The 27992-nt window shown below is 37.9% G+C and overlaps 2 protein-coding genes across 7 annotated transcripts in view; both read right to left on the bottom strand.

The window, feature by feature from the left end:
- The window catches only part of SLC25A31 (solute carrier family 25 member 31), a 32971-nt gene extending 17841 nt beyond the window's left edge, over positions 1-15130 (bottom strand). The window contains exon 1 of the mRNA XM_014839204.3: positions 14887-15130. Within this exon, the coding sequence (XP_014694690.1) occupies positions 14887-15130 (244 nt within the window). The remainder of the gene's footprint in view (positions 1-14886) is intronic.
- A 2877-nt stretch (positions 15131-18007) lies between these two features.
- Positions 18008-27992, bottom strand: part of INTU (inturned planar cell polarity protein) — an 81817-nt gene continuing 71832 nt past the window's right edge. For 2 of the 6 annotated variants that reach the window (XM_070504727.1, XM_070504728.1), the window contains 3 exons: positions 26431-26620; positions 23913-24070; positions 18008-21526 (listed from right to left, as the gene is read on the bottom strand). In XM_070504727.1, coding sequence (XP_070360828.1) covers positions 21415-21526; positions 23913-24070; positions 26431-26620 — 460 coding nt within the window. In that variant the 3' untranslated portion in view covers positions 18008-21414. The remainder of the gene's footprint in view (positions 21527-23912; positions 24071-26430; positions 26621-27992) is intronic. The other 4 variants (XM_070504725.1, XM_014839203.3, XM_070504726.1 and 1 more) reach the window with 2 other exon arrangements.

Genomic DNA, 27992 nt, shown 5'->3' with positions numbered 1-27992 from the left:
GAAAAGTCCTAAAATTATTAAAGTACAGTAAATAAAACTCTATTTAAAAAACTGTTAATATAAAAATTTTTGAGGCAATATTAACAGAAACAACAATACTAATTTCTAGGAACTGTTTTTTATTCATTTAATCCTCACAATCACCCATGAGGTAGGTACTATTAGTCTCTCTATTTTATTTTTGTTTTGTTTTGGTTATGTGACTTGGTTTATTATTTTTTTTCTGAAGTATGGCTGACATACGATACTACATTAGTGTCAGGTGTACAACAGTGATCTGACATTTACATACATTATGAAATGATCACCACAAGTCTAGTGACCATCTGTCACACATAAAGTTATTAAAATATTATTGACTATATTCCAATGCTGTACGTTACATTCTTGTGACTTATTTATAACTGGAAATTTGCACCTCTTAATCCTCTTCACCTATTTCACCCTTACCCCTACCTTTCTCCCCTCTGTTGATGACCAGTTTGTTCTTTGTACCTATGAGTTTGTTTGTTCGTTTGTTTTGTTTTTTCAGATTCCACATATAAGTGAAATCATGTGGTATTTGTCTTTCTCTGTCTGACTTACTTCACTTAGCATAATACCCTCTAGGTCCATCCATCTTGTTGCAAGTGGCAAGATTTCATTCTTTTTTATGGCTGAGTAATATTCCATTGTCTATATATACACCACATCTTCTTTATCCATTCATCTATTGATGGACACTCATGTTGCTTCCATATCTTGGCTATTATAAATAATGGTGCAATGAACACAGAAGTGCATATCTTTTCAAAATACTGTTCATTTTCCTTGAATAAATACCCAGAAGTAGAATTGCTGGATCATATGGTAGTTCTATTTTTAATTTTTTGAGGAACCTCCATAACGTTTTCCATAGCTGCTGCACCAATTTACATTCCCACCAACAGTGTACGAGTGTTCCCTTTTCTTCACATCTTCACCAAGACGACTTGTCTTTTTGATAAAGCCATTCATAATCTCATTGTGATTTTGCTTTGCATGGTCTCTCCATTCTAAACATGAGGAAATAAGTTAGAAACAACTTCTAAGGCAGAGGAAGTTAAGTAACTTGCCCAAGATCACCTGGTCAGAAAATTGTAGAGCTGGAATTCAAACCTAAGCAATCTGGCTCAACGATTCAGTCCCTTAACTACAATACTTTTCCATAAATACTTTAATCACGTGAATATTTTCTATATTAAGAAAAGTCAACTGTTTTTCTTTAATGGAAGCAAAATAAAAATCTTAAAATGTGAGAAATGTAAGAAAATTACAGAGGAATATTTCTTGCTAGTTTTGGCCACAGTAAATTACTGAGAGAGGTTACTGCATCTAATTTTTAAAGGTATTTTTAGTGATTTCTAAGTTCTTCATAGTCAATAAACACATTTAAGAACACAGGTAAGCATCTGTATCTTCTCAGAGGTCAGACCATGGAAGAGAAATTTAGTGAAATATGACTCTGTAAATGATATTGAAGAATAAGATTGATTTCCCAGACCATGGTTTATAGTAACACAATATATTAACAAATTGACAGATTACTGGCAGAGGAGAAAGTCAATCTTAAAAGGATCAAGAAGAATATTTTGGCTAGAAAGTTACCCATCTAATCAAATGGGATTTAAGTTGAAATCATCATTGGTTTTAAAAAAAAAAGAACCGAGTTCAGAAGAATGTCATATATCAAAAAGGTAATAGAATTTCCATTTTATACAAGGCTCTTAAATATTAACAGTCATTTTGGAAACAGTTAATTTAGTTGGATGGTACTGAGATATTATGAGTTTCAGATTATGAGCTGCTAGTTATAATTCTGTAATTATGATTATAGTACTGAATTAGCATTTATGTCACAAAAAGTGTCATATATAAGAGCAGTGTAAGGTTTATAACTTTGGCTAATGTACTAAATATAAATAGAAGATTCTGATGACAAAGACATCTGGAAATTGACATGAGACCATGACAGAATGCCAGATTTATGACTAAAGGAGTTTGCTAGAGTTGGCTAAAGAATCTGTTCCTTGTAGCAAAATCATATTTGCATAAAAAAACCTAGAGGATTCATCAAAACAAATGTCAGTGTCTCAATGAAAATCTAGAAACAAGTAAATCTCTAGAAGTATAAGAGGAAAACTTGGAGCTCTTAATGGGTTATGTCTGAAAAAAATGTAATCTCGCATACATAAAATACTTTTGCATATATTTCACAGAATTCATAGATTCCCCAAAGCTACAGATGTCAGGTTAAGAAGCCTTGTTTTAACCTCTTTTTCCTTAGAACACACTTAAAAAATTTATTCTTATTCCCATCTTTGCATCTCACTGCTGTACCATGCTTTTAGGAGATCCAATGTCCCTGGTAAGAATGCAAAGGGGGAGGAAGCTGAAAGTGGAATTTTGAATGCATTTTCTACAGAAATATTTCTGGGGGCCAGGTTTCACGGTTTTATTCAACTATACTTTGGTACTCTATGTCCTCTGTAGGTTCTCTCAGAGATTACAAGTCTACTCTACATGTAATGCAAGTTTATCCCATACACTCATTTACAAATGAACAGCAGGAATACATGTTTGTAAATTTAAGAACACATACATAATGATTAAAGAGTTAAAATTTACTGAGCACTAACTATGCACTAGACATGTGGTTGAATATTTTACAGGAATTCTCTTGTTTAATGCTCACAATGACCATATCAGGTAGGTCCTATTATTATACCCACTATACAACTGAGGAAACTGAGGGCGAGAAAGGTTAAATAAAAACTGTTCAAGGTCACAAGGTAAGGGAAAGGCTGGGACTCGATTCCAGATCTGACTCTAGACCTAGAGCTATTAAATCCCTACTGCCTCTATATAAAAATCCATTCTGGATAAAAACAGTAGTATTTTTGGTCAGAATAAAACCAGGCAAAAGAAAGAGTGACGCAAATGCAGGAGTATTTTGACTGTCTAGTCACAGAATAAAAGGACAGCTACCTAATATATAATCACAAAATTGGTAGGGAAAAACAGTGATTGTGGTATCTTCCTCTGCTAATAGCAGAATATCTAAGTTTTTGACTTAACTGCTAAGAAAAAATAATCTCTTTGAAATTTAAGGGTTAGAAAAACATACTCTGAACTTAATTCTGAGAAAATAAATAAGAATTAAAATAGAACTGATGGGAAAATAAGAAAAAGTTACTGGGCCATTTACTTGTCAACTTACTAGCCAAGAATGGGAATGCCAGGCATGTTTGGGTATATATTCTAGACTGGTGGGTTCCAACATGTTTTGACAGTATGCCTATCAGCGAAAAAAATATGTAAGTATGACTCTCAAATATGTATATATTAAAAAAATAAATTATATACCTTTGCCACTATACTACTCTCATTCTGTACATTTGTAAAACATACCCAAAATAGAAATTGAAGGATGACGTAAAGGTCCTTGACGTAAAAACCTTTTATTTGATATCTACTGCATAGCAGACCTGCTGGGGATAGCACTAGGAACAAAGTTCTTAGTCTTATGGAGCTTAAATTTTGAGGGAGAGAGGCCAGGGAGAAAGACAATGAACAAATAAATATGTCAGGCGGCCATAAGAACTATATAAATATGTCAGGTGGTCATAAGAACAAAAATAGTATATGGAGACGGAGAATGATGAAAGGCTACTTAGAGGTGGTCAAGGAAAACTTCTAGCTAGTAGATATTAGAGCATAATTGAGCATTTATTTGAATAGTTAGAAGACAATATTTTCAGGTATCTTGCTAATCACGATGCTTTTATACCATCATTTGCTATTATGTCAAGGTACCCTTAGGGTGAGGTTCATTCTTAAGAACAGTGTACATGAATCTATATTTCACATAATCTTCTTGATAATTTCACATATTCATAGTCTTGTCTCTATAAATCCATTAAATTGAGCAAACATAAACTATAATATGGTTATTATGGGCATTATGTGTGTAATGAAAGTTTAAACAGTATTCAATAGAAGTACATATAAAAGGTGGAAGGTTACAAAACCAACTAAAGACTAGAGTAAACCTTTAAGAATAGCATCAGACAGGATAAATCTAGAAGCTTTTATAAGCCAAGGAAAGCTTATAAAAAGTATTAGATACCTGAATAGATGTTTAAAGCTATGTTCAGGGCAAGAATAAAGAGCTCTATTCCTAGGGTGGAAAGAAAGCAGAGATGAGATAAGATAGTGAGAGAGCACCTAGTTGTGCTTTCTGAGTTCATGTCTCTCAGGCTCATTGCATGTTGCCTAAAGAAAGGAAAAGTTCTAAGTAAAATTAGAGCAAACATGAAAAATAAGTGAAACTGCAGAACAGTTGAGATGGGGACGTGTCTTGACTTTCAAAAAAGAGACAGAAGGTAAATTCCAGATAATAACAATCTCAGAATTTGATTGCCAAGTAAAGTTCCAGAATGATCTAGCATGGTGATTCTAAACCTTACCTGAATTAAGGCCTCTATATAAATATTTTACAATGCTTCCTTTATTATATAGAAATAGAATTCAACGACAATCACCTCTTCACCAATTAAAAAAAAATCAATATGGGGCTGGCCCTGTGGCCGAGTGGTTAAGTTTGCTCACTCCGCTTCAGTGGCCCAGGGTTTCACTGGTTAGAATCCTGGGCACCGACATGGCACAGCTCATCAAGCCATGCTGAAGAAGCATCCCACATGCCACAACTAGAAGGACCCAAAACTAAAAATACCCAACTATGCACCAGGGGGCTTTGGGAGAAAAAGGAAAAATAAAATCTTTTAAAAAAAATCAATATAATGCCCTCATTGCCATATAGAAAGAGAAAATAAAAGAATTTATAATAAAATATGTATTTTAATTAGTAAACTGGTAAGGCATGACCACACCATAGATATAATAGTCAGATGCTTGCTTCTACTTATAATGAACCAGTTATACATAAGATACACATTGACATTTTGAAAAAGGGCTTAATAAATACATTTCTACATATATATGTATAACCATCATGAATTCAAGTTACAAATGCAGGTGATATATGTGGTGACTAAATACCACAAGCAGAGTCACTGACATGAGTTTTTACAATGATGAACAACTCTCAGTAAAACTCTGAACAAAGCAAAGTACAACCTTCCCTCCGCTTACATGGCAGCTGCATTAATGGAAACAAGTGTGTGCTAGAACTATGCTCCAGACAGTTGGTATTTATAAGTAAATCAGAGTTAGGATCTAGGCTTAGATAATCATAAACAGATTTTATTGCTACATGAAAGTCCAGTGGGAGATCTGAGTCATTCTGGCTGCAGGATAAGTCTTCGTTATGTAGGACTGGCCACGTATAGCAAGCAGGATGTTTACCATCCCTGGCTTTTGCCTTTTATATCTTTGCAATTAAGGATTACACCCCTCTCTGTGCTAAACAAACAATTCCCCACAAATTTCCAAAAATGCCCCTAGATGGCAATGTTATCCCTGTTGTGAATTACTCTTAGCATAGGATATACCATGGTGTATTCTTAGGCCTTGTATATAAGAATAGAAAGCATCTTAAAGTTCTGCTTATGATCTTCTCATCTTGGAACGTAAAGAAAGCAGGGAGTGGAATACTGTTCAGAAAGATCTCAATTTACAAGAGCCATACTGAATATGTTTAGGTTTAAATATTACAAAAAAAACATTTAAAATATAAAAAAAATTAGGGGCTGGCTCTGTGGCCAAGTGGTTAAGTTCACATGCTCTGCTTTGGCAACCCAGGGTTTCACTGGTTTGGCTCATGGGTGCGGACATGGCACCGCTCATCAGGCCACGTTGAGGCGGCGTCCCACATGCCACAACTAGAAGGACCCACCACTAAAATATACAACTATGTACCGGAGGGATTTGGGGAGAAAAAGCAGAAAAAAAAAAAAAGAAGATTGGCAACAGTTTAGCTCAGGTGCCAATCTTAAAAAAAAAGAAAAGAAAAAGAAAATAGCACTCGTCAGCAAAATCTGACCAAAATATCTAACTTTACCTGACTAAATATGTAAAGCAGATTAGCTAGTAATAAAGAGGCCCGTACTTCTCTGAAGAGGTCTTAGAATATAAGTCAAGGAGAGACAGTTTCCTACTTTTCCTGTAAAAACCTTGGGGGAAATGGGAAAGTTGCTCTGAGAAAATAAATGCAAGTGAGGAGACGTAAACCACTCACTGTGAAAGATGTGAGTCAGCTCCCAGATGGGCACTCTAACTTCACAGTTTAGACCATGCCTTAAGAGTCTATCCCTCAACCCTAAGTAGCCCACCCAAAAGGTCAAGAAGAGTGGTAACCACATCCCTAGGGACAGAAGGCTTGTTATGGGAGAGTAACCTGCCCTAGACTTAGAAGTGGAAGAAAGGACTGCACTGGAGTGGAGCCACTTCACTCCTTCTCCAGAATACACAATAAACAGATCTATTTCCTTTTTAAAGTTTGTATAGAGTTTTCAATTGAATCCAACTAATGGGTAGGTTATAGAAAATTTCTGAGAAATTTATCCTCTTATCCACTTACCTAACTTATGAGCCATTCTGCAACAGGAGGGTATTTAATGGTTTATAAAGCACTTTCATAATTTATTCCTTGAAATCATTTAAATATTAATGGAAAAAATTCCACAATCAACAAAAACATCAAAATTATAAATAAAGAGAGGGCCTGATGCAAAAAGAAAAGCTGGTAATACTGATCCTGCCTGTAGTTAAAATTTTCATATTTTGCTCATCTTGGATTTTTCACATTAATTTTGATTTTTAAAAATACTGCATTAAACTATTATTTGCATTTATTGAGTTTTTTGGAGCCCCCCCTCAAATTTGTGCAGAGGTGAGTGCCTCTTTAGTTGCAGCCTTGGTCTTCAGCAGTTCTCAAGAATTAAACAGAGGTTGGTGTCAAGTTGAGGTGTAGGCAGACTCTGAACTCACCTCCTCCCATGATCACAAACAAGCTACAACTATTCTTGGAACAATTACCCCTGAGAGACAACTGAAAACTGGATAAAAAAGAACCCCTGCAACAGGGACAGTCCTGACTGAGGTGGAAGAAGCAGAAATTCCTTCTGGAGAGGAAAAATCCACCTTTATAAGCCACGGAGCTTCACAGCCACCCAGGAGCAACCCTAGGGTACACATCCTTCCCTGGAGGAGCAGGGTACCTGAATGGGGGCACATTACTGCAATAAGCATCCTTCAGACTCAGCACAACTGAGACGAGTCTCATAATATCTGGCTTTGCTGGCTATTAACTACAACCGGGAATATCCCCAGAAAAGCTATCGTACATAAGCGGAAAAAAGTCAGCTCTTAAAGGGCCCCTGCAGAAATTCACAAATTTCAGAAAGCAACCTAAAATCACCAGAAAGAAAGGTACACAGTCCTTTGGTGAAAAGAGACTCACTTGACAGGTTCTGGGTGCATCTCGGTGAGACATGAGACCTCTCCAGGGACTAAGACATTGGTAGCAGCCATTATTTTGACTTAATACAGGCATGCTGACACAGATGCTGGCAGATGCCATTGGAGTTCTTCCCCTGGCCTGTAAGCCCAGTCTGCCCCATCCACTAGAGCACCTGATTTAATCCACCTCAGCCAGGGCAGGCAGCCTGCCCTAGGGACTGGCCCCACACAACAGCCAGGCCTCAGGCAACTTCTGGGCCTGCATAATCTGAGTGGGGAACCTCTGCAGGCAGGTGAGTGGTCTGCCTCTGGGGTGCAGGCCATGCGTGACAAGTGATGGAGTGGGTGGGGTGTTGGTGGAGCATCTGGGTAGGCTCCAGGGGGCCAGGACATGTGCATGGGCCAGGAAAGTGGTGATGGTGTGTGTGGACTTGTGGGCTGTGGGGCTTATCAGCAACAGAAAACGTGTGCTTCAAAAACAGCCACATAGGGGATTGGCCCCACCTTCCAAAGCCTGAAACAATTGGGTGCTCCCCACTCAGCTCCAATCCTGAGAGAGCTGATAACAGCATTGCAGGCCAGAGGCCTACAGCAATTGTAAGCCCTGAGCCTAGCAACCAGCCAGGCTGGAGGTCTACTCACTTAAGAGAAAAACTGCAATAGTAATGTGCTCTTAGACCTTGCAGCCAACTGTGCTGGGGTTCCCCAAACCCAATAAAGTGACAGAAGGGTCCATAGCAGCCACAGACAGCAGAGAATTACAGTCAGCCAGCCAGGGGGACAGCCTAGACTCCCTGAGCACCTGAAGCAAGAGCAACCCTGTCACAACAGAAGGACACAAGTAGCCCACACAAGGGTCACTCCTGGAATATTTAGAACTGGTGACAAGAGGGAACACACTGCTGGGCCTCAAAAGGCATCTCTTACATAAGGCCACTTCTCCAAGATCAGGAGACATAGCTGACCTACCTAATACACAGATATAAGCAAAGAGAAAGAGGCAAAATGAGGAGGCAAAGGAGTATGTTCCAAGCAAGGGAAGAGGACAAAACCCCAGAAAAAGAACTAAATGAAGCAGAAATAAACAATCTACCTGAGAGTTCAAACAAAAAGTCATAAGGATGCTCAATGATCTTGGGTGAAGAATGGATGAACTCAGTGAGAATGTCAACAAAGAATGGGAAAATATGAAAAAGAACTTATCAGAAATGAAGAATACAATACTGGAAATGAAAAATTCAGAAGAGGGACTCAAACAGCAAAGTAGATGATACAGAAGAACGCATTAGCAAGCTGGACAAAAGACTAGAGGAAATCACCTAAGTTGAACAGATAAAAGAAAAAAGAATTAAAAAGAATGAGAACAGTCTAAGGGCACTCTGGGACAACATCAAGCACACTAACATTCGCACTATAGGTGTCTCAGAAGGAGAAGAGAAAGACAAAGGGGCAGAGAATCTATTTGAAGAAATGATAGCTGAAAAACTTTCCTAACCAAAGGAAGGAAACAAACATTCAAGTACAGGAAGCACAGAGAAAACCAAACAAGATAAACCCAAAGAGGCCTACACCAACACACACTTCAATTAAAATGTCCAAAATTAAAGATAAAGAGAGAATCCTAAAAGCTGCAAGAGAAAGGCAACAAGTGACATACAAAGGAAACCCAATAAGGCTATCAGCTGACTTGTCAGCTGAAACCTTACAGGCTAGAAGGGAGTGGCACAAAATTTTTAAAGTGCTGAAAGGAAAAAATCTACAGCCAAGAATACTCTGCTCTGCAAGGTTATCATTCAGAATAGGAGGAAACATAAAGTGTTTCCCAGACAAGCAAAAATTAAAGGAGTTTATCACCAAAAAACCAGTTTTACAGGAAATGCCAAGGGACTTATTTAAGTAGGAAAGAGAAGAGGATAAATAAGAAAATTATCCAAAAAAAAAAGGCAATAAAATCACTGGTAAAGGCAAAAATACAGTAAAGGTAGCAAATCAACCACCAATGAAGATAATATGGAAGTCAAAAGACAAAGGTACTAAAATTACCTATTTCAATGATAAGAAGGTAATGGATACACACACACAAAATAAGAAGTTAATACGACACCAAAAACATAAAATGTGGGAGGAGGGGTGTAAAAGAGGAGAGCTTTTAGAAAGAGGTCAAACTAAAGAGACTGTCAACTCAGTATAGACGGCTATATATATATAGATTATTATATATGAACCTCATGGCAGTCACAAATCAGAAACTTACAATAAATACACAGATAATTAAGACAAAGGAACGCAAACATAATACTAAAGAAAGCCATTAAACCATAAGGGAAGAGAGCAAGAGAAGATGAAAGTACTAAAACACCCAGAAAAAAAGTAAGAAAACGGCAATATGTACACATTTATCAATAGCTACTTTAAATGTCAATGAACTAAATGCTCCAATCAAAAGGCAGAGGGTGGCCAATTGGATGAAAAAACAAGACCCATATATATGCTGCATACAAGAGACACACTTCAGATCTAAAGACACTCACAAACTGAAAGTGAAGGGATGGAAAAAGATACTCCATGCAAATGGCAAAGAAAAGAAAGGTGGGGTAGCAACATTTCTATCAGATAAAATAGACTTTAAAACAAAAACTGTAACAAGAGACAAAGAAGGGCACTACATGATAAACGGAACAATCCAACAAGAGGATATAACACTTGTAAATATCTATGCATCCAACATATGAGCACCTAAATATATAAAGCAATTATTAACAGACATAAAAGGAGAAATATACAGTAACACAATAATAGTAGGAAACTTTATTTGAGGAAGATTAGCCCTGAGCTAACATCTGCTGCTAATCCTCCTCTTTTTTTTTTTTTTGCTAAGGAAGACTGTCCCTGAGCTAACATCCATGCCCATCTTCCTCTACTTTATATGTGGGATGCCTGCCACAGCATGGCTTGCCAAGTGGTGCCATGTCTGCACCGGGATCCAAACTGGCGAACTCTGGGCCGCCGAAGCAGAATATGCAAACTTAACAGCTGCACCACTGGGCTGGACCCAGTAGGGGACTTTAACACTCTACTTACACCAATGGATAGATCATCCAAACAGACCAATAAGGAAACATCGGCCTTAAATGGAAACACTAGACCAGATGGACTTAGTAGATATATATTAGATATAAATAGAACATTCCATCCCAAAACCGCAGAATACACATTCTTGTCAAACGTACATGGAACATTCTCCAGGATTGATCATATATTAGGCCACAAAACAAGTCTCAAAAAAATTAAGAAGATCGAAATAATACCAACCATCTTTTCTGACCACAAAGGTATGAAACTAGAAATCAACTACAGGAAGAAAATCAGAAAAGCCACAAAAATGTGGAGATTAGACAAAATGCTAATGAACAACGATTGGGTCAATAAAGAAATCAAAGGAGAAATCAAAAAATTCCTGTAGACAAATGAAAATGAAAACACGACAAGCCAAAGTCTTTGGGATACAGTAAAAGCAGTTCTAAGAGGTAAGTTTATAGCAATTCAGGCCTACCCCAACAAGAAAAATCCCAAATAAACAATCTAACAGTGCACCTAACAGAACTGGAAAAAGAAGAACAAACAAAGCCCCAAATCAGCAGAAGGAAGGAAATAACAAAAACCAGAGCAGAAATAAACAAAATAGAGACTAAAAAAAAAAAAAAAAAGAAAAAATCAATGAAACCAACAGCTGGTTCTTTGAAAAGATAAACAAAACTGACAAACCTTTAGCTAGACTCACCAAGAAAAAAAGAGACAAGGTTCAAATAAATAGAATCAGAAATGAAAGAGGAGAAATTACAATGAACACCTCAGAAATACAAAAGATTATAAGAGAATGCTATGAAAAGCTATACGCCAACAAATTGGATAATCTAGAAAAAACAGATAAATTCTTAGAATCATACAAGCTTCCAAAACTGACTGAAGAAGTAGTAGAGAATTTGAATAGACCAATCACCAGTAAGGAGATCGAAACAGTAACCAAAAACCTCCTAAAAAATAAAAGTTCAGGACCAGATGGCTTTCCTGGTGAGTTCTACCAAACACTGAAAGAAGACTTAATACCTATCCTTCTCAAACTCTTGCAAAAAACTGATGAGGAGGAGAAGCTTCCTGACTCATTCTATGAAGCCAACATTACCCTGATACCAAAACCTGACAAAGACATCACAAAAAAAGAAAATTACAGGCCAATATCACTGATGAACATGAATGCGAAAATCCTCAACAAAACACTAGTAAATGGAACACAACAATACATGAAAAAGATGATACACCATGATCAAGTGAGATTTATTCCAGGGATGCAGGGATGGTTCAACATCCATAAATCAATGTCATACAGTGTATTAACAAAATCAAGAATAAAAATTACATGATCATCTCACTAGATGCAGAGAAAGCATTTGACAAGATACAGCATCCATTTATGGTAAAAACTCTGAATAAAATGGGTGTAGAGGAAAGTGCCTTGACATAATCAAGGCCATATATGACAAACCCACAGCTAATATCATTTTCAATGCAGGAAAACAAGAAAGCTATCCCTCTAAGAACAGGAACTAGACAAGGATGTCCACTTTCACCACTCTTATTTAACAGAGTATTGGAAGTCTTAGCCACAGCAATCAGGAAAGAAAAAGAAATAAAAGTGATCCAAATTGGAAAGGAAGAAGTGAAACTGTCACTACTTGCAGATGACATGATTTTATATTTAGAGACCCTGAAGAATCCAACAAAAAACTTTTAGAAATGATAAATGAATACAGTCAAGTTGCAGGATACAAAATCAACATACAAATATCGGTTGGGTTTTTATACACTAACAACAAAGTAGCAGAAAGAGAAATTAAGAATATAATCCCATTTACAATTGCAACAAAAAGAATAAAATACCTAGGAATAAACTTAACCAAAGAGGTGAAAGATCTGTACACCGAAAATTGTGAAAGAAATTAAAGAAAACACAAAAAAAATGGGAAGATGTTCTGTGCTCTTGGATTGGAAGAATTAACATGGTTAAAATGTCCATACTTCCTAAAGCAATCTACAGATTCAATGCAATCCCTATCAAAGTTCCAACAACATTTTTCACAGAAATGGAACAAGGAATTCTAAAATTTATATGGAACAACAGAAGACCCCAAATAGCCAAAGGAATCCTGAGAAAAAAGAACGAAGCTGGAGGGTACCACGCTCCCTGATTTCAAAATATACAACAAAACTATAGTAACCAAAACAGCATGGTACTGGCACAAAAACAGATACACAGATCAATGGAACAGAATCAAGAGCCCAGAAATAAATCCACACTTTTATGGACAGCTAATTTTCAACAAGGGAGCCAAGAACATACAATGGAGAAAGGAGTCTCTTCAATAAATGGTGTTGGGAAAACTGGACAGCCACATGCAAAAGAATGAAAGTAGATCATTATCTTACAAGATATACAAAAAATTAACTCAAAATGGATTAAAGACTTGAACATAAGACTTCAAATCACTAGACTTCTAGAAGAAAACATAGGCAGTACACTCTTCAACACTGGTCTTAGCAGCATATTTAAAAGTACCATGTCTGACTGGGCAAGGGAAACAATAGAAAAAACAAAAAAAATGGGACTACATCAAACTAAAAAGCTTCTGCACAGCAAAGGAAACTATAAACAAGACGAAAAGACAACCTAACAACTGGGAGAAGATATTTGCAATCCATATATCTGATAAGGGGTTAATACCCAAAATATATAAAGAATTCATACATCTCAACAAACAACAAAACTAACAACCCAATTAGAAAATGAGCAAAAGATCTGAACAGACATTTCTTCAAAGAAGATATACAGATGGCCAACAGGCACATGAAAGATGTTCAACATCATTAACTATGAGGGAAATGCAAATCAAAACTACAATGAGTGGGGCAGGCCAAGCCGAGTGGTTAAGTTCACACACTCCACTTGGGTGGCCAAGGGTTTTGCAATTTTGGATCCTGGGCAGGGACATGGCACAACTTGTCAAGCCATGCTGAGGCGGCGTCCCACATAGCACAACCAGAAGGACCTACAACTAGAATATACAACCATGTACAGGGGGGTGGGGGGGGGGCCTTCGGGGACAAGCAGCAGCAGAAAAATAAACTAAAAAAAATAAGATTGGCTACAGATGTTAGCTCAGGTCCCAATCTCAAAAAAATAAATAAAAATAAACTACAGTGAGATATCACCTCACTCCCATCAGAATGGCTAAAATTAACAAGACAGGAAACAGTAAGTGTTGGAGAGGATGTGGAGAGAAGGGAACCCTCATACACTGCTGGTGGGAGTGCAAACTGGTGCAGCCACTACGGAAAACATATGGAGAGTCCTCAAAAAATTAAGACTAGTCTACTATATGATCCAGCTATTCCACTGCTGGGTATTTTTCCATAGAACATGAAAACATGAATGCAGAAAGATACATACACCCCTATGTTCACTGCAGCATTATTCACAACAGCCAAGACCTGGAAGCAACCTAGGTGCCCATGAAGGGACGAATGGATAAAGAACATGTGGTATATATACACAACAGAATACTACTCAGCCATAAGAAATGATGAAATCCGGCCATTTGTGACAAGATGGATGGACCTTGAGGGTATTATGCTAAGTGAACTAAGTCAGAGGGAGAAAGTCAAATACCATATGATCTCACTCATAAGTAGAAGATAAAAACCACATACAAACACATAGCAACGGAGATTGGATTGGTGGTTACCAGAGAGGAAGGCGGAGGGAAGAGGATGAAAGGGGTGCCTAGGCACATGTGTGTGGTGATGGACGGTAATTAGTCTTTGGGTGGTGAGCGTGATGTAATCTACACAGGAATCAAAATATACAACAATGCACACCTGAAATTTACATGCCGTTATAAACCAATGTCACCGCAAGGGAAAAAAATAATTAAACAGAACTTTTCAATGAATAAGTACCAGGGTACTGGGAGGCTCCAGTGTTTCCATATTTGGAATACTTCTCAAATGCATTATTTCAACAAATATTTACGCAACTTAAACCATCTGTTAACACCCAGCAAAGTGCCCAATGGCATCTCCCCCAATCCTGGGAAGTCAACCACTTTCCTTCTGAGCCAGACACAGGGGCACCAAGGTGTAAACCGTGCTGCGAAGGAGAAATTTAGAGAAAGAGAAGGTGGTGGTCTTCCCTGCACCAGGACCGGTCACAGGTAGGCCTTCATGGCCCCGGGCAAGCACAACCTCTTCGATTGCTTACGAAATGGAATTCTCGAAAGTGAAGAAACAAACTCATCACCGACAGACAGGGCCGTGGGGCCCGCAATCGCAGGCTCCCGGCCCACCCTCTTTGGGGGGAAGGCCGCCGGACGCCGGGCCGCCCGTACGCACCCTGCTCCTGGGGAATCCGCACCAGGCAGTCCACCATGCCTTTGTACTGCGCCTCAGGGCTGATCTGCTTGGACGACGCCTGCACCTGCAGCAGCAGCTTCACCCGCTCGATGGGCGCCACCGCCGTCTTGGACACGGCCGCCGCGACCCCGCCTGCCAGCAGGTCCTTCCCGAAGGACGTGGCGTCAAAGAGCCGCTTTTCTGCCTTCTTCTCCGGCTTCCTCCTCGGAGGTTCACGCTGCATGGTGGGATGACGGACGTAAAAATGAGCGGCAGCAGCTCAAAACGCGCGCGGGAAAGACGACCAAGGGAAGCTGAAAACCGCTTCAGTGCCGACCTGGCGGGAAAGCGGCGCTCAGGATGCCGGGAGACCACAGCGCCTGAGCGGAGGCCCTGGTGAGCTGCGCAGGCGTGTCCAACCGCCTCCCGCCACCTGGCGCCAGCCACGTGACTCCCGACACGTGGCCCTCCGGCGCGTGGTGCCGGCTTTCCTTGCTGGGGGGGGGCGGGGCGGGGGGTCGGGAGGCAGTGGGGTCTGAGCCGGGAAGATGCAGGAAGGGACCTGAGAGCTAGTTCTGTGTGAGGGTATTTAGCAACCAGAAATAAAATAGAGCAGGGGCTGGCCCTGTGGCCGAGTGGTTAAGTTCACGTGCTCTGCTACTGGTGGCCCAGTGTTTCCTTGCTTTGAATCCTGGGCGCAGACATGGCACTGCTCATCAAATCACGCTGAGGCAGCGTCCCACATGCCACAACTAGAAGGACCCACAACGAAGAATATACAACTATGTACTGGGGGGCTTTGGGAAAAGAAAAAAATAAAATCTTTTAAAAAAAGAAGAAATAGAGCAGTAAGCCAACAGTGTGGGATTAACCGAATTTAGTTTTAGCTCCCAGAGATCCCCTTTCATTTCGCCTTAGAAATGGCTTTGATTTCTGCTCCGTTAGTTTACCAGGGGTCCTTTGTCTTGTCACTTTCTCACTGTCTGGTTTTGCTGATTGCACCCCCATAGCATAATTCAACACGTTCCTCTTTCTCCTGTGTTTTATTTAAATTGGTAATTCTATCTAAAGCAGTGGTTCCGATCCAGACTGTAAATTCAAAGGAAATGGGGAGTGGTGTTTTGTTTTGTTTAACTAATGCTTGGGCTTAGGGAATTCTACTGTGCAAAGTTTAGGATCAATGACCTATTCTAGAACAGTGGTTCACAAACTTTTTTATTTTCTAAATGAACCCCTTTTCACTCTTAAAAATTATTTAAGACCTTCGGTTTTTTGTTATATTTACTGTTTCAGAAGTTGAAAGATAAATATATTCCTTTAAAATAATAACACATGACAAATGACATTTTAAAATAACTATTATTCAAAACAAAACAACAATGTATTGAGAATAGCCTTGTTTAATATTTTTGAAAATCTCTTTAATGTCTGGCTTTATAAAGACAGCTGGATTTACACGACTGCTTTTGCCCTCTGTTGCAATATCACACACCATGTAGCACTGGAAAACTCCGCTATAGGCTAATGAGAGAATGAGACTGAAACAGGCAAATAATGTCTTAGTATTAAGGAAAGTTTGGACCTCACAGAGTCCCGGACCGGGTCTTGGTGACACCTGTGGCTCCCCCATACCACACTTTCAGAACTCATCTGGAGGCTTATCAGATTCAGGTTTGACTCCTTTGGGCAAGAATACTCAGTACATGCACATCTATCCTGCACATATTATCTGTCCCTATTTTCTTCCACCTCACCTTTTCAGTTCACATATCCTGGCGATCCCTCTTGTAGTAGTATATAATATATTCCTGATCCCATTTTTATAGCTTATTTGATGGTTTCTAATAAACGAGTCACCTAATAAAAAGTGACTTTTTTGAACTTTAAGTTCTAATTTTCTTCTTAATCAAGTGTTGTTAACACTTTTAATACTACTTGTCACTAGTAAAAAAACAAATATTTAGACCAGAAGGATTCCAAAGCAGGTGTTAATATTTTGATTACCTCACATAAAACCAGTTGCCAAGTCCTACTGGTACCACGTTTGGTGCTACCTTCCTTTCCATAGCAGCTTATCTGACCTAACTGATTTTCCATCCTGAATCTCTCTCCATTGTACGTACTGCTGCCAGATTAATATTTCTGAAGTGATGGCGTTAGTCATTATTCCTAGACTTAAAAAGTTTTAAGTCTTATTGCATTGACTTCAGAATCCTTTGTGAAATCTATTGCAAATTCAAGAAATGATTGGCATTTTATCTGCAAAAATCTGAAAAATGAAAGGGTCAGTCTCCTTTAAGGAAATCTGAAGCATTAACAAGCACACAGGGAGAAATTTAAGGGGAGGATTACTTGAATCACACTGCAGGTAAGGCTGTCTTTTTAAGGTGCCAAGAGAGGGCAAAGGAACCATCTCTGGTCACAGGGAACACAGGTATCTCTGAAGACAGAAAAGCAAGTATTCTGTTGCTCCTCAAGCAATTTTCTCTTCCTTCCTTTCTTGCCTCCCTTCCTCTTCAACCCCTACATTTGACTTTACAGTTGACAATATAGCATATTCCTTTATGATAGCCTCAAGGTTATTTTTGACATGCATTTACTGATAGAAGACAGCAAACGTGAAAGTACTTAGAAATGTAGCTTTTTACCTTATTAAGAGCTTTGAATCAGCTCTTTTCAATAGACTGGGTGAAAAATCTTTATTTTAACTTGCTGCATTGCATTTTACTTACTTAGGGAACAAAAAAGTTCTACTGATTTACATGTTGATATTAAAAGTATGGAGTCTCAGGGCCTTTGTGCTGTTCACTCTGCTTTCCTTAGAAATCAGCCTGGTTCACCTCCTCACTTCAGCAACCGTTTCCCTCCCCACCCTCTCTCCCATGCTTCATATCCCCTTTTCTTGCTTTGCTTTTTTTTTTTCCCTCTTAGCTTTTACCAACATATTTTACTTATTTGTCTTATTTGTGGTCTGCCTCTCTCACTGGGACATAAGCTCTGTGAGGGCAGGAATTTTTAGCTATTTGGTTCACTGCTGTATCCTGGCATCCAGAACAGTGCCTGGCAGAGTAGAAATTTAATAAATATTTGCTGGACAAGTGCAAGAAAAGGCAACACAACTGCAAACAAACCTCCAAACCATCTTTATTAAAAACTATCCATACAGTATAAAAATAGCTTCAACTATATAGAATATGGAAATAAAACTCTACAAAATTAAATTATTTTCACACAGTTTAGTGTACAGATTAAAGTTTTAGTAACATTTAATAATATATCTTAAAATACCCAAAGTATAAATCCTTGTTCTCAAAAGTGTTTAGTGCTGACTACTTTTTCTCAGCTTCTTTCTAACATTTGGTACAGAAGCAGGTATGATTTAGCTGACTCCTTGGTTTTCAACCAATGGATATTTAATAACAATAATAAATGGTGGTAGCAGTAGTAGCTGACACTTTTACAGCACATAACATGTGCCAGGCACTATTTAGAGGGAACTCACATAGACAACAAATAATTATTCAAGATATTATTTTTAAGAATGTTGAAAGCAGACAAACCTAGTAAATTGGTCTCATAGCTTTTCCTATTTGGATTAGAAATATAACAAAGCAGGCACGGCAAATTGACTATCTTGCCAGTGAGAATCATCATCATGAGTCCCTTGGCACAAATAAGAAACTCTCCCTTGCTGAGTACACTTCTCTAACCTGACAAAACGAAACGAAAAAAAGAGAGAGCTAAAGAAAGGGGAGGGGGGAGTTTGACCTAAAATATAATTTTGGGGGCTAAAAAATATATGATGGTGATAAGACAGTACTTGATATTTTTTAAAATGGTAGTTATAGAATCGTTTGCATTAATAGTCTTTGGTGAAAGGGAACATTTGCAGGATGCTAATAAAATCCACCTTAAGAATGTTTCTGGGGGCTGGCCCTGTGGCCGAGTGGTTAAGTTCAGGGGCTGTGCTTCGGCAGCTCAGGGTTCGAATCCTTGGTGCAGACATGGTACCGCTCATCAACCCATGCTGAGGCAGCATCCTATATGCCACAACTAGGACCCACAACTAAAAAATATGCAACTATGTACCCGGGGGCTTTGGGGAGAAAAAAGAAAAAAATAAAATCTTTAAGAAAAAAAAAAAAAGAAAGAATGTTTCTGTATCTGCTAAAGCATACCTCTGGGGTATCTGTACTCCTTTATTTAATAAAGTGGCAGATAGACACTTATTGTCCAATAATGAGACTCATCTACTTTCAGATGTGAATCTGAACATATTTGGAAAAACTGGCAGCTAAGTTTACTTACAATGCTTTACTTCAATATCCATTTAGAGATGAAAACCAAGGTAATGTTTGGTTTTATTTCTTAAGAATGCAATGTCTTTGCAACATGGACATTATCGTGTACTCCACAATGTAGCAAATGATTTTCCCCTTATGAAGATTAGTAGTCTGCTACAAAAATAACTTTCTATTTCAGTTATTGAGCAGTGGTCTCATGATTCTTTGACACGAGGAAAGCAGTTCAACAGACCAAAATTTCATTAAATGAAACAAAAAGTCCCCTATGATAAAACCCGTCTTAGTTCAGTCTGTTTGAAAATCTAAGTTGATCAATAGCTGCATTTATTAATAATTCTCAGTATTAAAAACAGCTCATGGTGTTTTGGGGGACATATCAAAAAATTTAAGACATTTAATAAATACTTTTAAACAAAGTGCCTTAATACCCTGTATATACAGTCCCGCATCGCTTAACGACGGGGATATGTTTAGACAAAAATTCATCATTAGACGATTTTGTCATTATGCAAACATCATAGAGTGTACTTACACAAACCTAGATGGTGTAGCCTATTACGGACCTAGGCTATATGGTACTAATCTTATGGGACTACCATTGTATATGTAGTTCATCATTGACCAAAACGTTGTTATGCAGCGCCTGACTGTATGTACATAAGCAGTCCTAAGACAGTAGTAAAGTATCTACCATTTGACCAATATTGTGATCTTAAGGGGAGGCTATTTCAAGCATTTTTTACATTTCAAGAACCAAGGTTTCTTGCCCTACTTTGAATGCCAAAATTAAGGCCCACAAGTCACTAATGGGACTAATACAGTGGTTTGCATCTTAAACCCCTGGGTGAAAATCTCTTAAGCAGACGCTAGAGGGATAACAGTGTTTCTAAGACCAAATGTTTCAAATGGTGCACCCACTGTGTTTTGCAGCTGGTTCTGACTAAGCTGCAGGGCTCATGTTTGACGCAGGGGAAATACAGAGACTGGCTTGAGATGTGCTGGCATAATTTGTCTTCCAAAGCTTAAGTCCTGAAGAAAGAACTCAGTACTGTAAAGTTTTAGGGGCATCTGAGACTTCAGGACAATGCATTGGTAAATGTCAATCAAATATGTGGTATTTGTTATGTTCTTCTTTCCTCTCAATCCACCAAATTCTCACAGCCAAAGAAAATTCTCATCCCATTAGTTTTCTTTCTCTACTAAAGTTCAAGTAAATTATTGCTCATTAAAGCATCCCTTTTTGGGAAAACCAATACATAACGATCTATATTTGTAAGGCAAAAATTAGTATTTAACAAAAGAAGTCACTATAGGATTTCTTTAGCCAACTTTTTCAGTGTCTTTCACATGATTAGGTTTTAAAAAAATTTACATACAACTTTCCTGAAATCCATGAACCGTATAAAATGTGTGTGTATACCTGAATAAATTTTAACAAAAAGAGAAACAATGAAAGTTTGTGGACAGTTTAAAAATATATCCTACTCAAAACAGAGCTGACCTGAAAGAGTAAAGGAAATCAAATAAATAAAACAATAAGTTTAATTTTCATTCCTCCGCTCTTCCCTTACAGTGAGGTATCTATTAAAATACTTAAACTAAAGAAAAGTGTTTGCTCTAATAAAGAAGCAGAACTTGGACATTACAAATGTAGGTACTGACCAACAGGCAAGAGGAAAAAAATCCTGCACATTTTACTTAAGAGGGACTTTAGAAACTTCAATGCAATCATCTCATTTGTAGAGAACACTGAGCTCAGAGAGGTACAAAGACTTGCTCATGGTCACAGCACTAATTAGTTACAGAACTTGGTCATGTCCTCCCAATTTCATGATTCTTTCACCAGATATCAATATTGGTTTTGAGAAAGATATACAATGAATTGAGCATTTAACCAAGATAAATATGTCCTATATTAATTTTATATAAAGCACTTCACATTATTTCAAACTAGTCAATAAATTAATGTTATATACCAAAATGGAAACAAGTTAACAATCCCTTCTTCATATTTTGATCAAGTATCTTTTCAAAAGTCTCACAATACTACACAGGATTTAGTGCATCAAATCCAACAGCATATCATCTCAATATTTAACAATATTACGTTCAATACTGAACAGGGAAAAGAAGCTAAACTTTATCTCTCTGTGTATGAATGTCAGCAATTCTACCATTGCTCAATGCTCCAGGCACAGTGTTGCCGTACATCAAGAAAACACAACTACAAGGTTAATCCAAAGAACAATTTAAAAGCCATTTCGATGGCAATTTCTGTTACTGAGTCGTGAAAACAGACGTAAAGTTCTTGAAGTTTGGGATGAACAAAGAGTCTCCTGTAGAGGAAAAGAACACACTCATTTCAGAAATTCAAAACACAAAAAACAAAGGGAAAGAACTCCAACCTTTCAATTTATTTTATTTTTTTTGTTTCTGAAAGAATCAGTGATAAATCAAAAACCACTAATCTAGTAGGGGAAATCCAGCTAGGTTTATTTTTAAATAAATAATATATGCCTTAGGTCAATTATTTTAATTTTTCCAGAGTGTAAAAAGTCTATTTTATTAATATGTATTACCATATCCTTCAGTTTTTAAATATTAAATTTAGTCATTATTATTACAATAAAGCTAATGGTGTTACCATCATTTTAAGTACAATAGTTATTAAACATTGCCATTTACTTTCTAAAGGTTAATTACTATTAAAACATTAGATATATGATAGTTCTTTTTATAGATAGTATTGAGTTGGGATTAACATTGAAACTTTATTTGGTTTTCTTAAAGAGTTAAAATTTTAATCTATTTAATCAAAACTAATGTATATAAATCAAACTATTTAAATCAGGGGTAGTTCTGCCTGACTTCTTTAAATTTCTCTATTTGACATAGATCTGCATCATCATAATTCAACCCCTCTTGATTCTATTCCAATTGTTGTGAATGTAGTTAAGTCTCCACTGCACACCTGTGTGTGTCCCTAACTGTTCTTCTTATCTCTCTATTCTCTCTTGTGTCTACACTATTCCACCTGCTGCTCCTAGCTTAGTCTTCCAATAACACAGCCCTGATCTCACTACATGGAGTTAAGCCTATGCTGATGCTTTCAAGTTTGGCTGGTTACACATCAGAATCACAAGGGAGCTTACTAAAAACACAGAGTCCCACTCCCATAAATTCTGGTTCAGGAGGTCTGGGGTGGGGCGCAGGCATCTCTGATTTTAACAAGTGACTCAGCGATTCTAAATCCCATGGACTAGCACATGGGAACTACTGCTTTGGATGTCTGTAAAGCATCTGTCATACAGCCTAGTACTACATGTTAGGTGTCCAGTACACTAGTCTCATCTCTGTGCCCCTTCCGCCATCAGTTCTTTACCCCAACTCAAAGAACCGTCAGTGACTCAATATTTCCCTCAAAATTCAATTCCTTAGTCAGGAATCGACGGCTCTCCTTGGTGGTCCTGACTTAGCTTTCCAGCTTGATCTTTCACTTTATCTTTGTATATGTCATTCCTTTACCATCCTGGCAAACCAGTCTACTCACTGCTATGCCTTATGATTTCCCTTGTGTGGGTCTTTGTTCGTCTCATCCTTTTCCTAGAATGTTCTATTCAAATTCAATTCATTTTCTAAAGCAGCTCAAATGGAATCTCTAAGCCTTTCTTTGTAATCCTAGTTTAGATTTTTCCCTCTTCCTCAGAATTCCCATAGCATTTGGTTGCATCAACTAATTTATTACATATATATACATCTATCTTTCTATAAAGATATCTATATCCATAAATATATAGACATTTGAGCATATTTCATATTTATTCTGCTACATGTATGACCATTAGATGCAATGACTGTAATTTTATCTTTGTGTTTGCTATATCACCCACCCACTACCACATCTTGCCAAGCATATCTCCATTTACTAAATTGTTACCTATTTATCAAGTGACTACGTGCCAGGTGCTGTTGCAGGTACCAGTGGTAGACAAGACAGATACGATTCCTGAGCTCATAAAGCTGACATTCTAGTGAGGGGCAGAAAGACCATAAACAAGAAAATAAACAATAAAGGGGTGATATAACAGAGAACAACTAATGTGGGAAAGAGATCATGAATCCTTTCTTTGAGAAGATGACCTGTGAGCAGTGGTCTGAATATCAAAGAGCCAGACATGCAAAGGTTGAGAGGTAGAACACCCCACACAAAAGGAGTAGCAAGAACAAGATTCGATTGGGGCCAATGTGGCTGTGCACAGGGGATGGAGGAGGAGAGAGATAGAAGGCGGAAACAGAGAGGTGGGCACAGGCCAGGTCAGGCAGGGTCTTACAGTTGCTGGGGGTCAGCAGGGAGAGGAGAGGGGAAGAGAAGAGGGAAAGAAAGGAGGAGAGAGGGAAGAAAGGAGGAGAGAGGGAAGAAAGGAAGGAAGCAGGGATGGAAGGAAGGAAATAGCAATAAAATTGTAGCGTCATTATCCTTTGGTGTTTACTAACGTAATTTTGTAAGATAACTGAATAAGCTATTTTTTTTAATAGAAAAAAGATTTGGGAGGAATTCGAAGGAGATACTTAGCAAATAAAATAAAATTCTAAAATATATTAAAATATTATAGTTAGATTAATAATTCTATGCCTACATCTTAACGTTTATCTCCTTTACCACTTTTCTTTCATTTTTCTTACATTTTAATTCACTTTTGAATTCTTTTTTTTCCGCCTTACCCTACTACCCAGTAAGCCATAACTGGTGGTGCTTTTCTCTGATCAGTCCAGTTTTCAGGTGAGCACTCAAACAACACACCATGTTCTTTCACAGGGTGAAGAGAAGACACTGAATTAGTAGACCCTGATGGAGCTCCACCATTTCCTGCTTTCTTTTTCTGTAAATTAATAGGTATTATTAGTATTAACTGGTATTAATAGTGTTACTTTAAAATGTTTTCACATAGAGATTTGAATTGGCTGATCCTAATACTTAAGTGCCTGCCATGACATTCTTCTCCTTACCAGTAGCAAAATTTCTACTCTTCCTTATACTGGAAATGCCACCTCCTAAAAGAGACTTCATAAAGTGTCCCTTGACTCTCCCAGGGAACATTTTGTTCACAGCCCTATATTATTAGTATTTACATTACGTTATACTAGCAGTTTGTAAGTCTTTCTTCCCCAGAAGACATTATAAGCATTTTTCCAGGACAGAAACATTTCATCTTTGTATTTTTTGAAAGCACCAGTGCCTGGTACACAGTAGATACTTAATGAATAGATTACTAATGAGGAGGTTACTAAATGAATAGATGATTTTTTAATATACTTAAAACACATATACTTAAAGCAGTATTTGTCTCTTCCTCTGATGTACACTCTCAATTTCCCATTGATTAAATCATTAGCAAAACAATGATTCATTTGGAATATAAAGACTTTTTGTAAGGCTCAGGCCAAAACAGTGGAGTGATCCTAGATTCTTCTCTTTCTCTCGTAATCCTCATCTAATCTGTCAACAAATCCTTTTGGCTTACTTTCCAAAATATATCCAGCCTCCAAAAGCCACTATCATTCTTGCTTTGAGAATTTCCATAGCCTAACTGTCTCTGCCTCCACCCTTGCAACCCTACAGCGCCTGTTCTTCCCACAGTAGCCTGAGTGATCCTTCCAAAAACTAAAGACCATGTTCCTGCTCTGTTGAGAACAGACTGAGAACCTCCCATCCCCTTCATAACAAGGCCCAGAGTCCTGAAGTCTATCAGGCCCTGCTACCCAGGCCATCTCAACTCCCACCACTCTCCTCCCCATGCAGTCTGCTCCAGTGCTCTCAGCCACAGCTACTTCTGTGGCTTTGCACTTGCTGTTTCCTCTGTGGAAGCTCTGCCTCCAGATCTGCCGCATGGCTTGCTCCCTCACTTCATTCAGGTCTCTGTTCAGCTATTACTTGACATGATCAAAGGGATCTTTTAAAATAGTAACCCCCACTTCTCATCCTTACTTTGTTTTATTATTCCTCTTGAAACTTATCCTACCTGACATATTACACTACTTGCTGATCCTAATACTTAAGACTTAATACTTAAGACTACTTCATTAGTCTCCCCTGTTAGAAGATAGGCTTCAGGAGGAAAGGCACTTTGTCTTGTTCACTGCCGTATCCACAGCACCTAGAATAGTGCCTACTGCATAGTAGGTACCTCAATATTTAAATAATATGGGAAAGGCTAATTTACATTAGTAAATATTACTGAGTAAGTTAATGAAACGTTCCTTTATAGAATCTGTTAAATAGGAAAGGAGAAGCATAAAACGCAAAGCACAAAGGGATACATGGTCAAACATAACATTATGCTGAATACCAATTTCTGACAGCTCAAAGAAGAAATCCTATAAGACACAGAATTTTACTGCTGAATGAGTCCTAAGAGATGATATCATTCAGCCCATTCATTTTATAGCTGACGATATGGGAAGAGTCGAGGCTCAGTCTAGGATTCCTTATTCGCAGCCCAATGTTCCTCCACCTTTAACCCAAGTTCTGCACAAATTTAGCATCCTTACCATGTGTTCCTATATACATTACAATCATCCTCAGAGAGGTTTTTCTTAGCTGTATAATGTTTGACCAGTCACAAGTAAACTTCTGCATGTTTACCCTTTTCAAGAAATCAACATGTATCTTTCCTTTCCATTAAAACAATCTAATTGATATTTTAATTGTATGCAACATGTACAATATTTAAATGAAACTTCATTCTGGATTGAAAAGCAAGCAAGCAACCAACCAATCAAGTGGCTAAAACATCTTCAACGGTATTGTGTTTAGTGCTGTACTTTACCTCATTATGTTCCAAAATACCTTACACTGCTAGTTGAATACTTAAAGAATGATCAGAGTTACCAACTGGCAGATGTTACTGTCCAAATAATGGTTGAGTCACAGATATCAAATAGGAGAGGCGAATTTACATTACAAATTACTATATTCTACTTTGCTATAGAAAAACACAGGTCCACCACTTCCTGAAACACTAATCCAGGACATCAAACTCAGTATTGTGAAACAATGCTTTGAAGTTAAGTACCTTGAGTATAATCCTTTTGGCACTCAAATTAGATTGGGTGACTATTAAAAAAAAATTTAAATGAAAATAGTCATTGCTAGACACATTGATTAAAAAACTTTTAGGGAGAATATTTAGAGATCTGGAAATGAAATTGGCAGAAAACTATATTTATAGCAGTGCCCTACCTCTTCCACCAATGTCTGCTGGAAAATTGCACGAATGGAGAGACAACAGCGATGGAAATTCTTTATGAGCTGAGGGTGGATAGAGCCACTTAGCTGTGCCACCTCTTCATGGGTAGGAGTAACAAAGATCCCTTGCACTGTTTCTAAGGCAACATAGTGGAAAAGTGTGTTCTCAGGACCAGATGTCAATCTTGAAAAGAAAAAAGATATTTAAGTAAACTTAAAAACATTGCTTCATTTTGAATTTTGTAGACTCCTAATATGCTTTTATCTACAACATAATACTAGAAGTTCAATTAGGGAACGGAAACTAGGCCAAACATTTAATTCCCTCTTCCTCTTCCCCTTTGACTGAAGTACAGGCTAGAGTTACTATCAATTTCCTTGTGGAGGCAAGTACTATTTGTTATGCAAGGATAAACAAACACCAATTCATTTGCAAGTAACTTAATCATCCCTTTGCTAACCAACCCAAATTGGCTAAAACCTTGTTTTTCCACGGTTGGTAATGAATAACTCAGTCCTGTCTGGCTCAGATATCTACAAACCATAAGCAAGGTATCAGTCTAGGGTAGACCACATACAAAAACATCTTCCAACAGACTAAACACATTTAAGTTAGTAGCATTAAAGTCTTTTACCATGCTAGTCAAACTGATGATCCTGAAGAAAAACAAAATGGTTATCACCAACTGCAAAGCTGGGTTAATATTCTAGAATCCCACAGCAATTACTAGTAGCATTCTACTGCTTCTCATCATTACAGTCTTCCTTCTCTTCTGTGTTCTCTTACTATATTTTCATTTCTCCATTCTTCTTCTTCCCCTATTTAGGTCCCAGACAGGCCAGCAGAACCTGTAAGTACTGCTTATTTCTACCAGTAGTAAGAAGAGCTAAAGAACAGCAACAATAAAATAAAAATAATAGTTATCATATATGGAATGTTCTCTATATACCAGGGTAGGTGCTTTACAACATCTTAGTCTTAATTCTCATAAGGACGCTGCAAGATATTAAATATTACTCTCTTCATTTTAACCATGAGGAAATCAATGTTCAGAGGACTTGGATTAATTGGCTTGAGGTCACATGGCCAAGGGGCAGAGCTTAGCTGACTCTGAAGCTTGCTCCACTATACCTTGCTTTTTCCTCTCCATTGCTGACTTCTGATGGGTAATCTTTAAATATACGGACACCAATTCTCCATCTGCATCTCAAACACTCAGGCTGCTCCATTCTAATTGTATTGTCTATATTACAAAGTTCCTTCAGTTGACTTTTTTGCAGCTTTAAGTACAGAGGCAAAGAAAAGGCATCTTCCAGCTTTTAGCCTAGATACTGACTCAATCAGCTGTGCTAGTTAAATTCCTGTTAAACTGTAAATTAGGCAGCATGATCAGAATAACTTCTTCTTATCGCTGACTTATGGCCTTGGTTTTCTTTTGAGATCAGGGTAGGCATGGAAGGAGATCATCTACAAATTTTTCTCATACATTTCCAAAAGGTGGCTGGCTCATTAACAACTGGTGGCTTATATTTTTTTAATTGATAAAAACTCAATC

Source organism: Equus asinus, chromosome 3, assembly GCF_041296235.1.
Source record: "Equus asinus isolate D_3611 breed Donkey chromosome 3, EquAss-T2T_v2, whole genome shotgun sequence".
NCBI classification, from domain to species: Eukaryota; Metazoa; Chordata; class Mammalia; order Perissodactyla; family Equidae; genus Equus; species Equus asinus.
The sequence above is the reverse complement of the archived record's forward strand: the minus strand, read 5'-3'. Positions and strand labels throughout refer to the sequence as shown.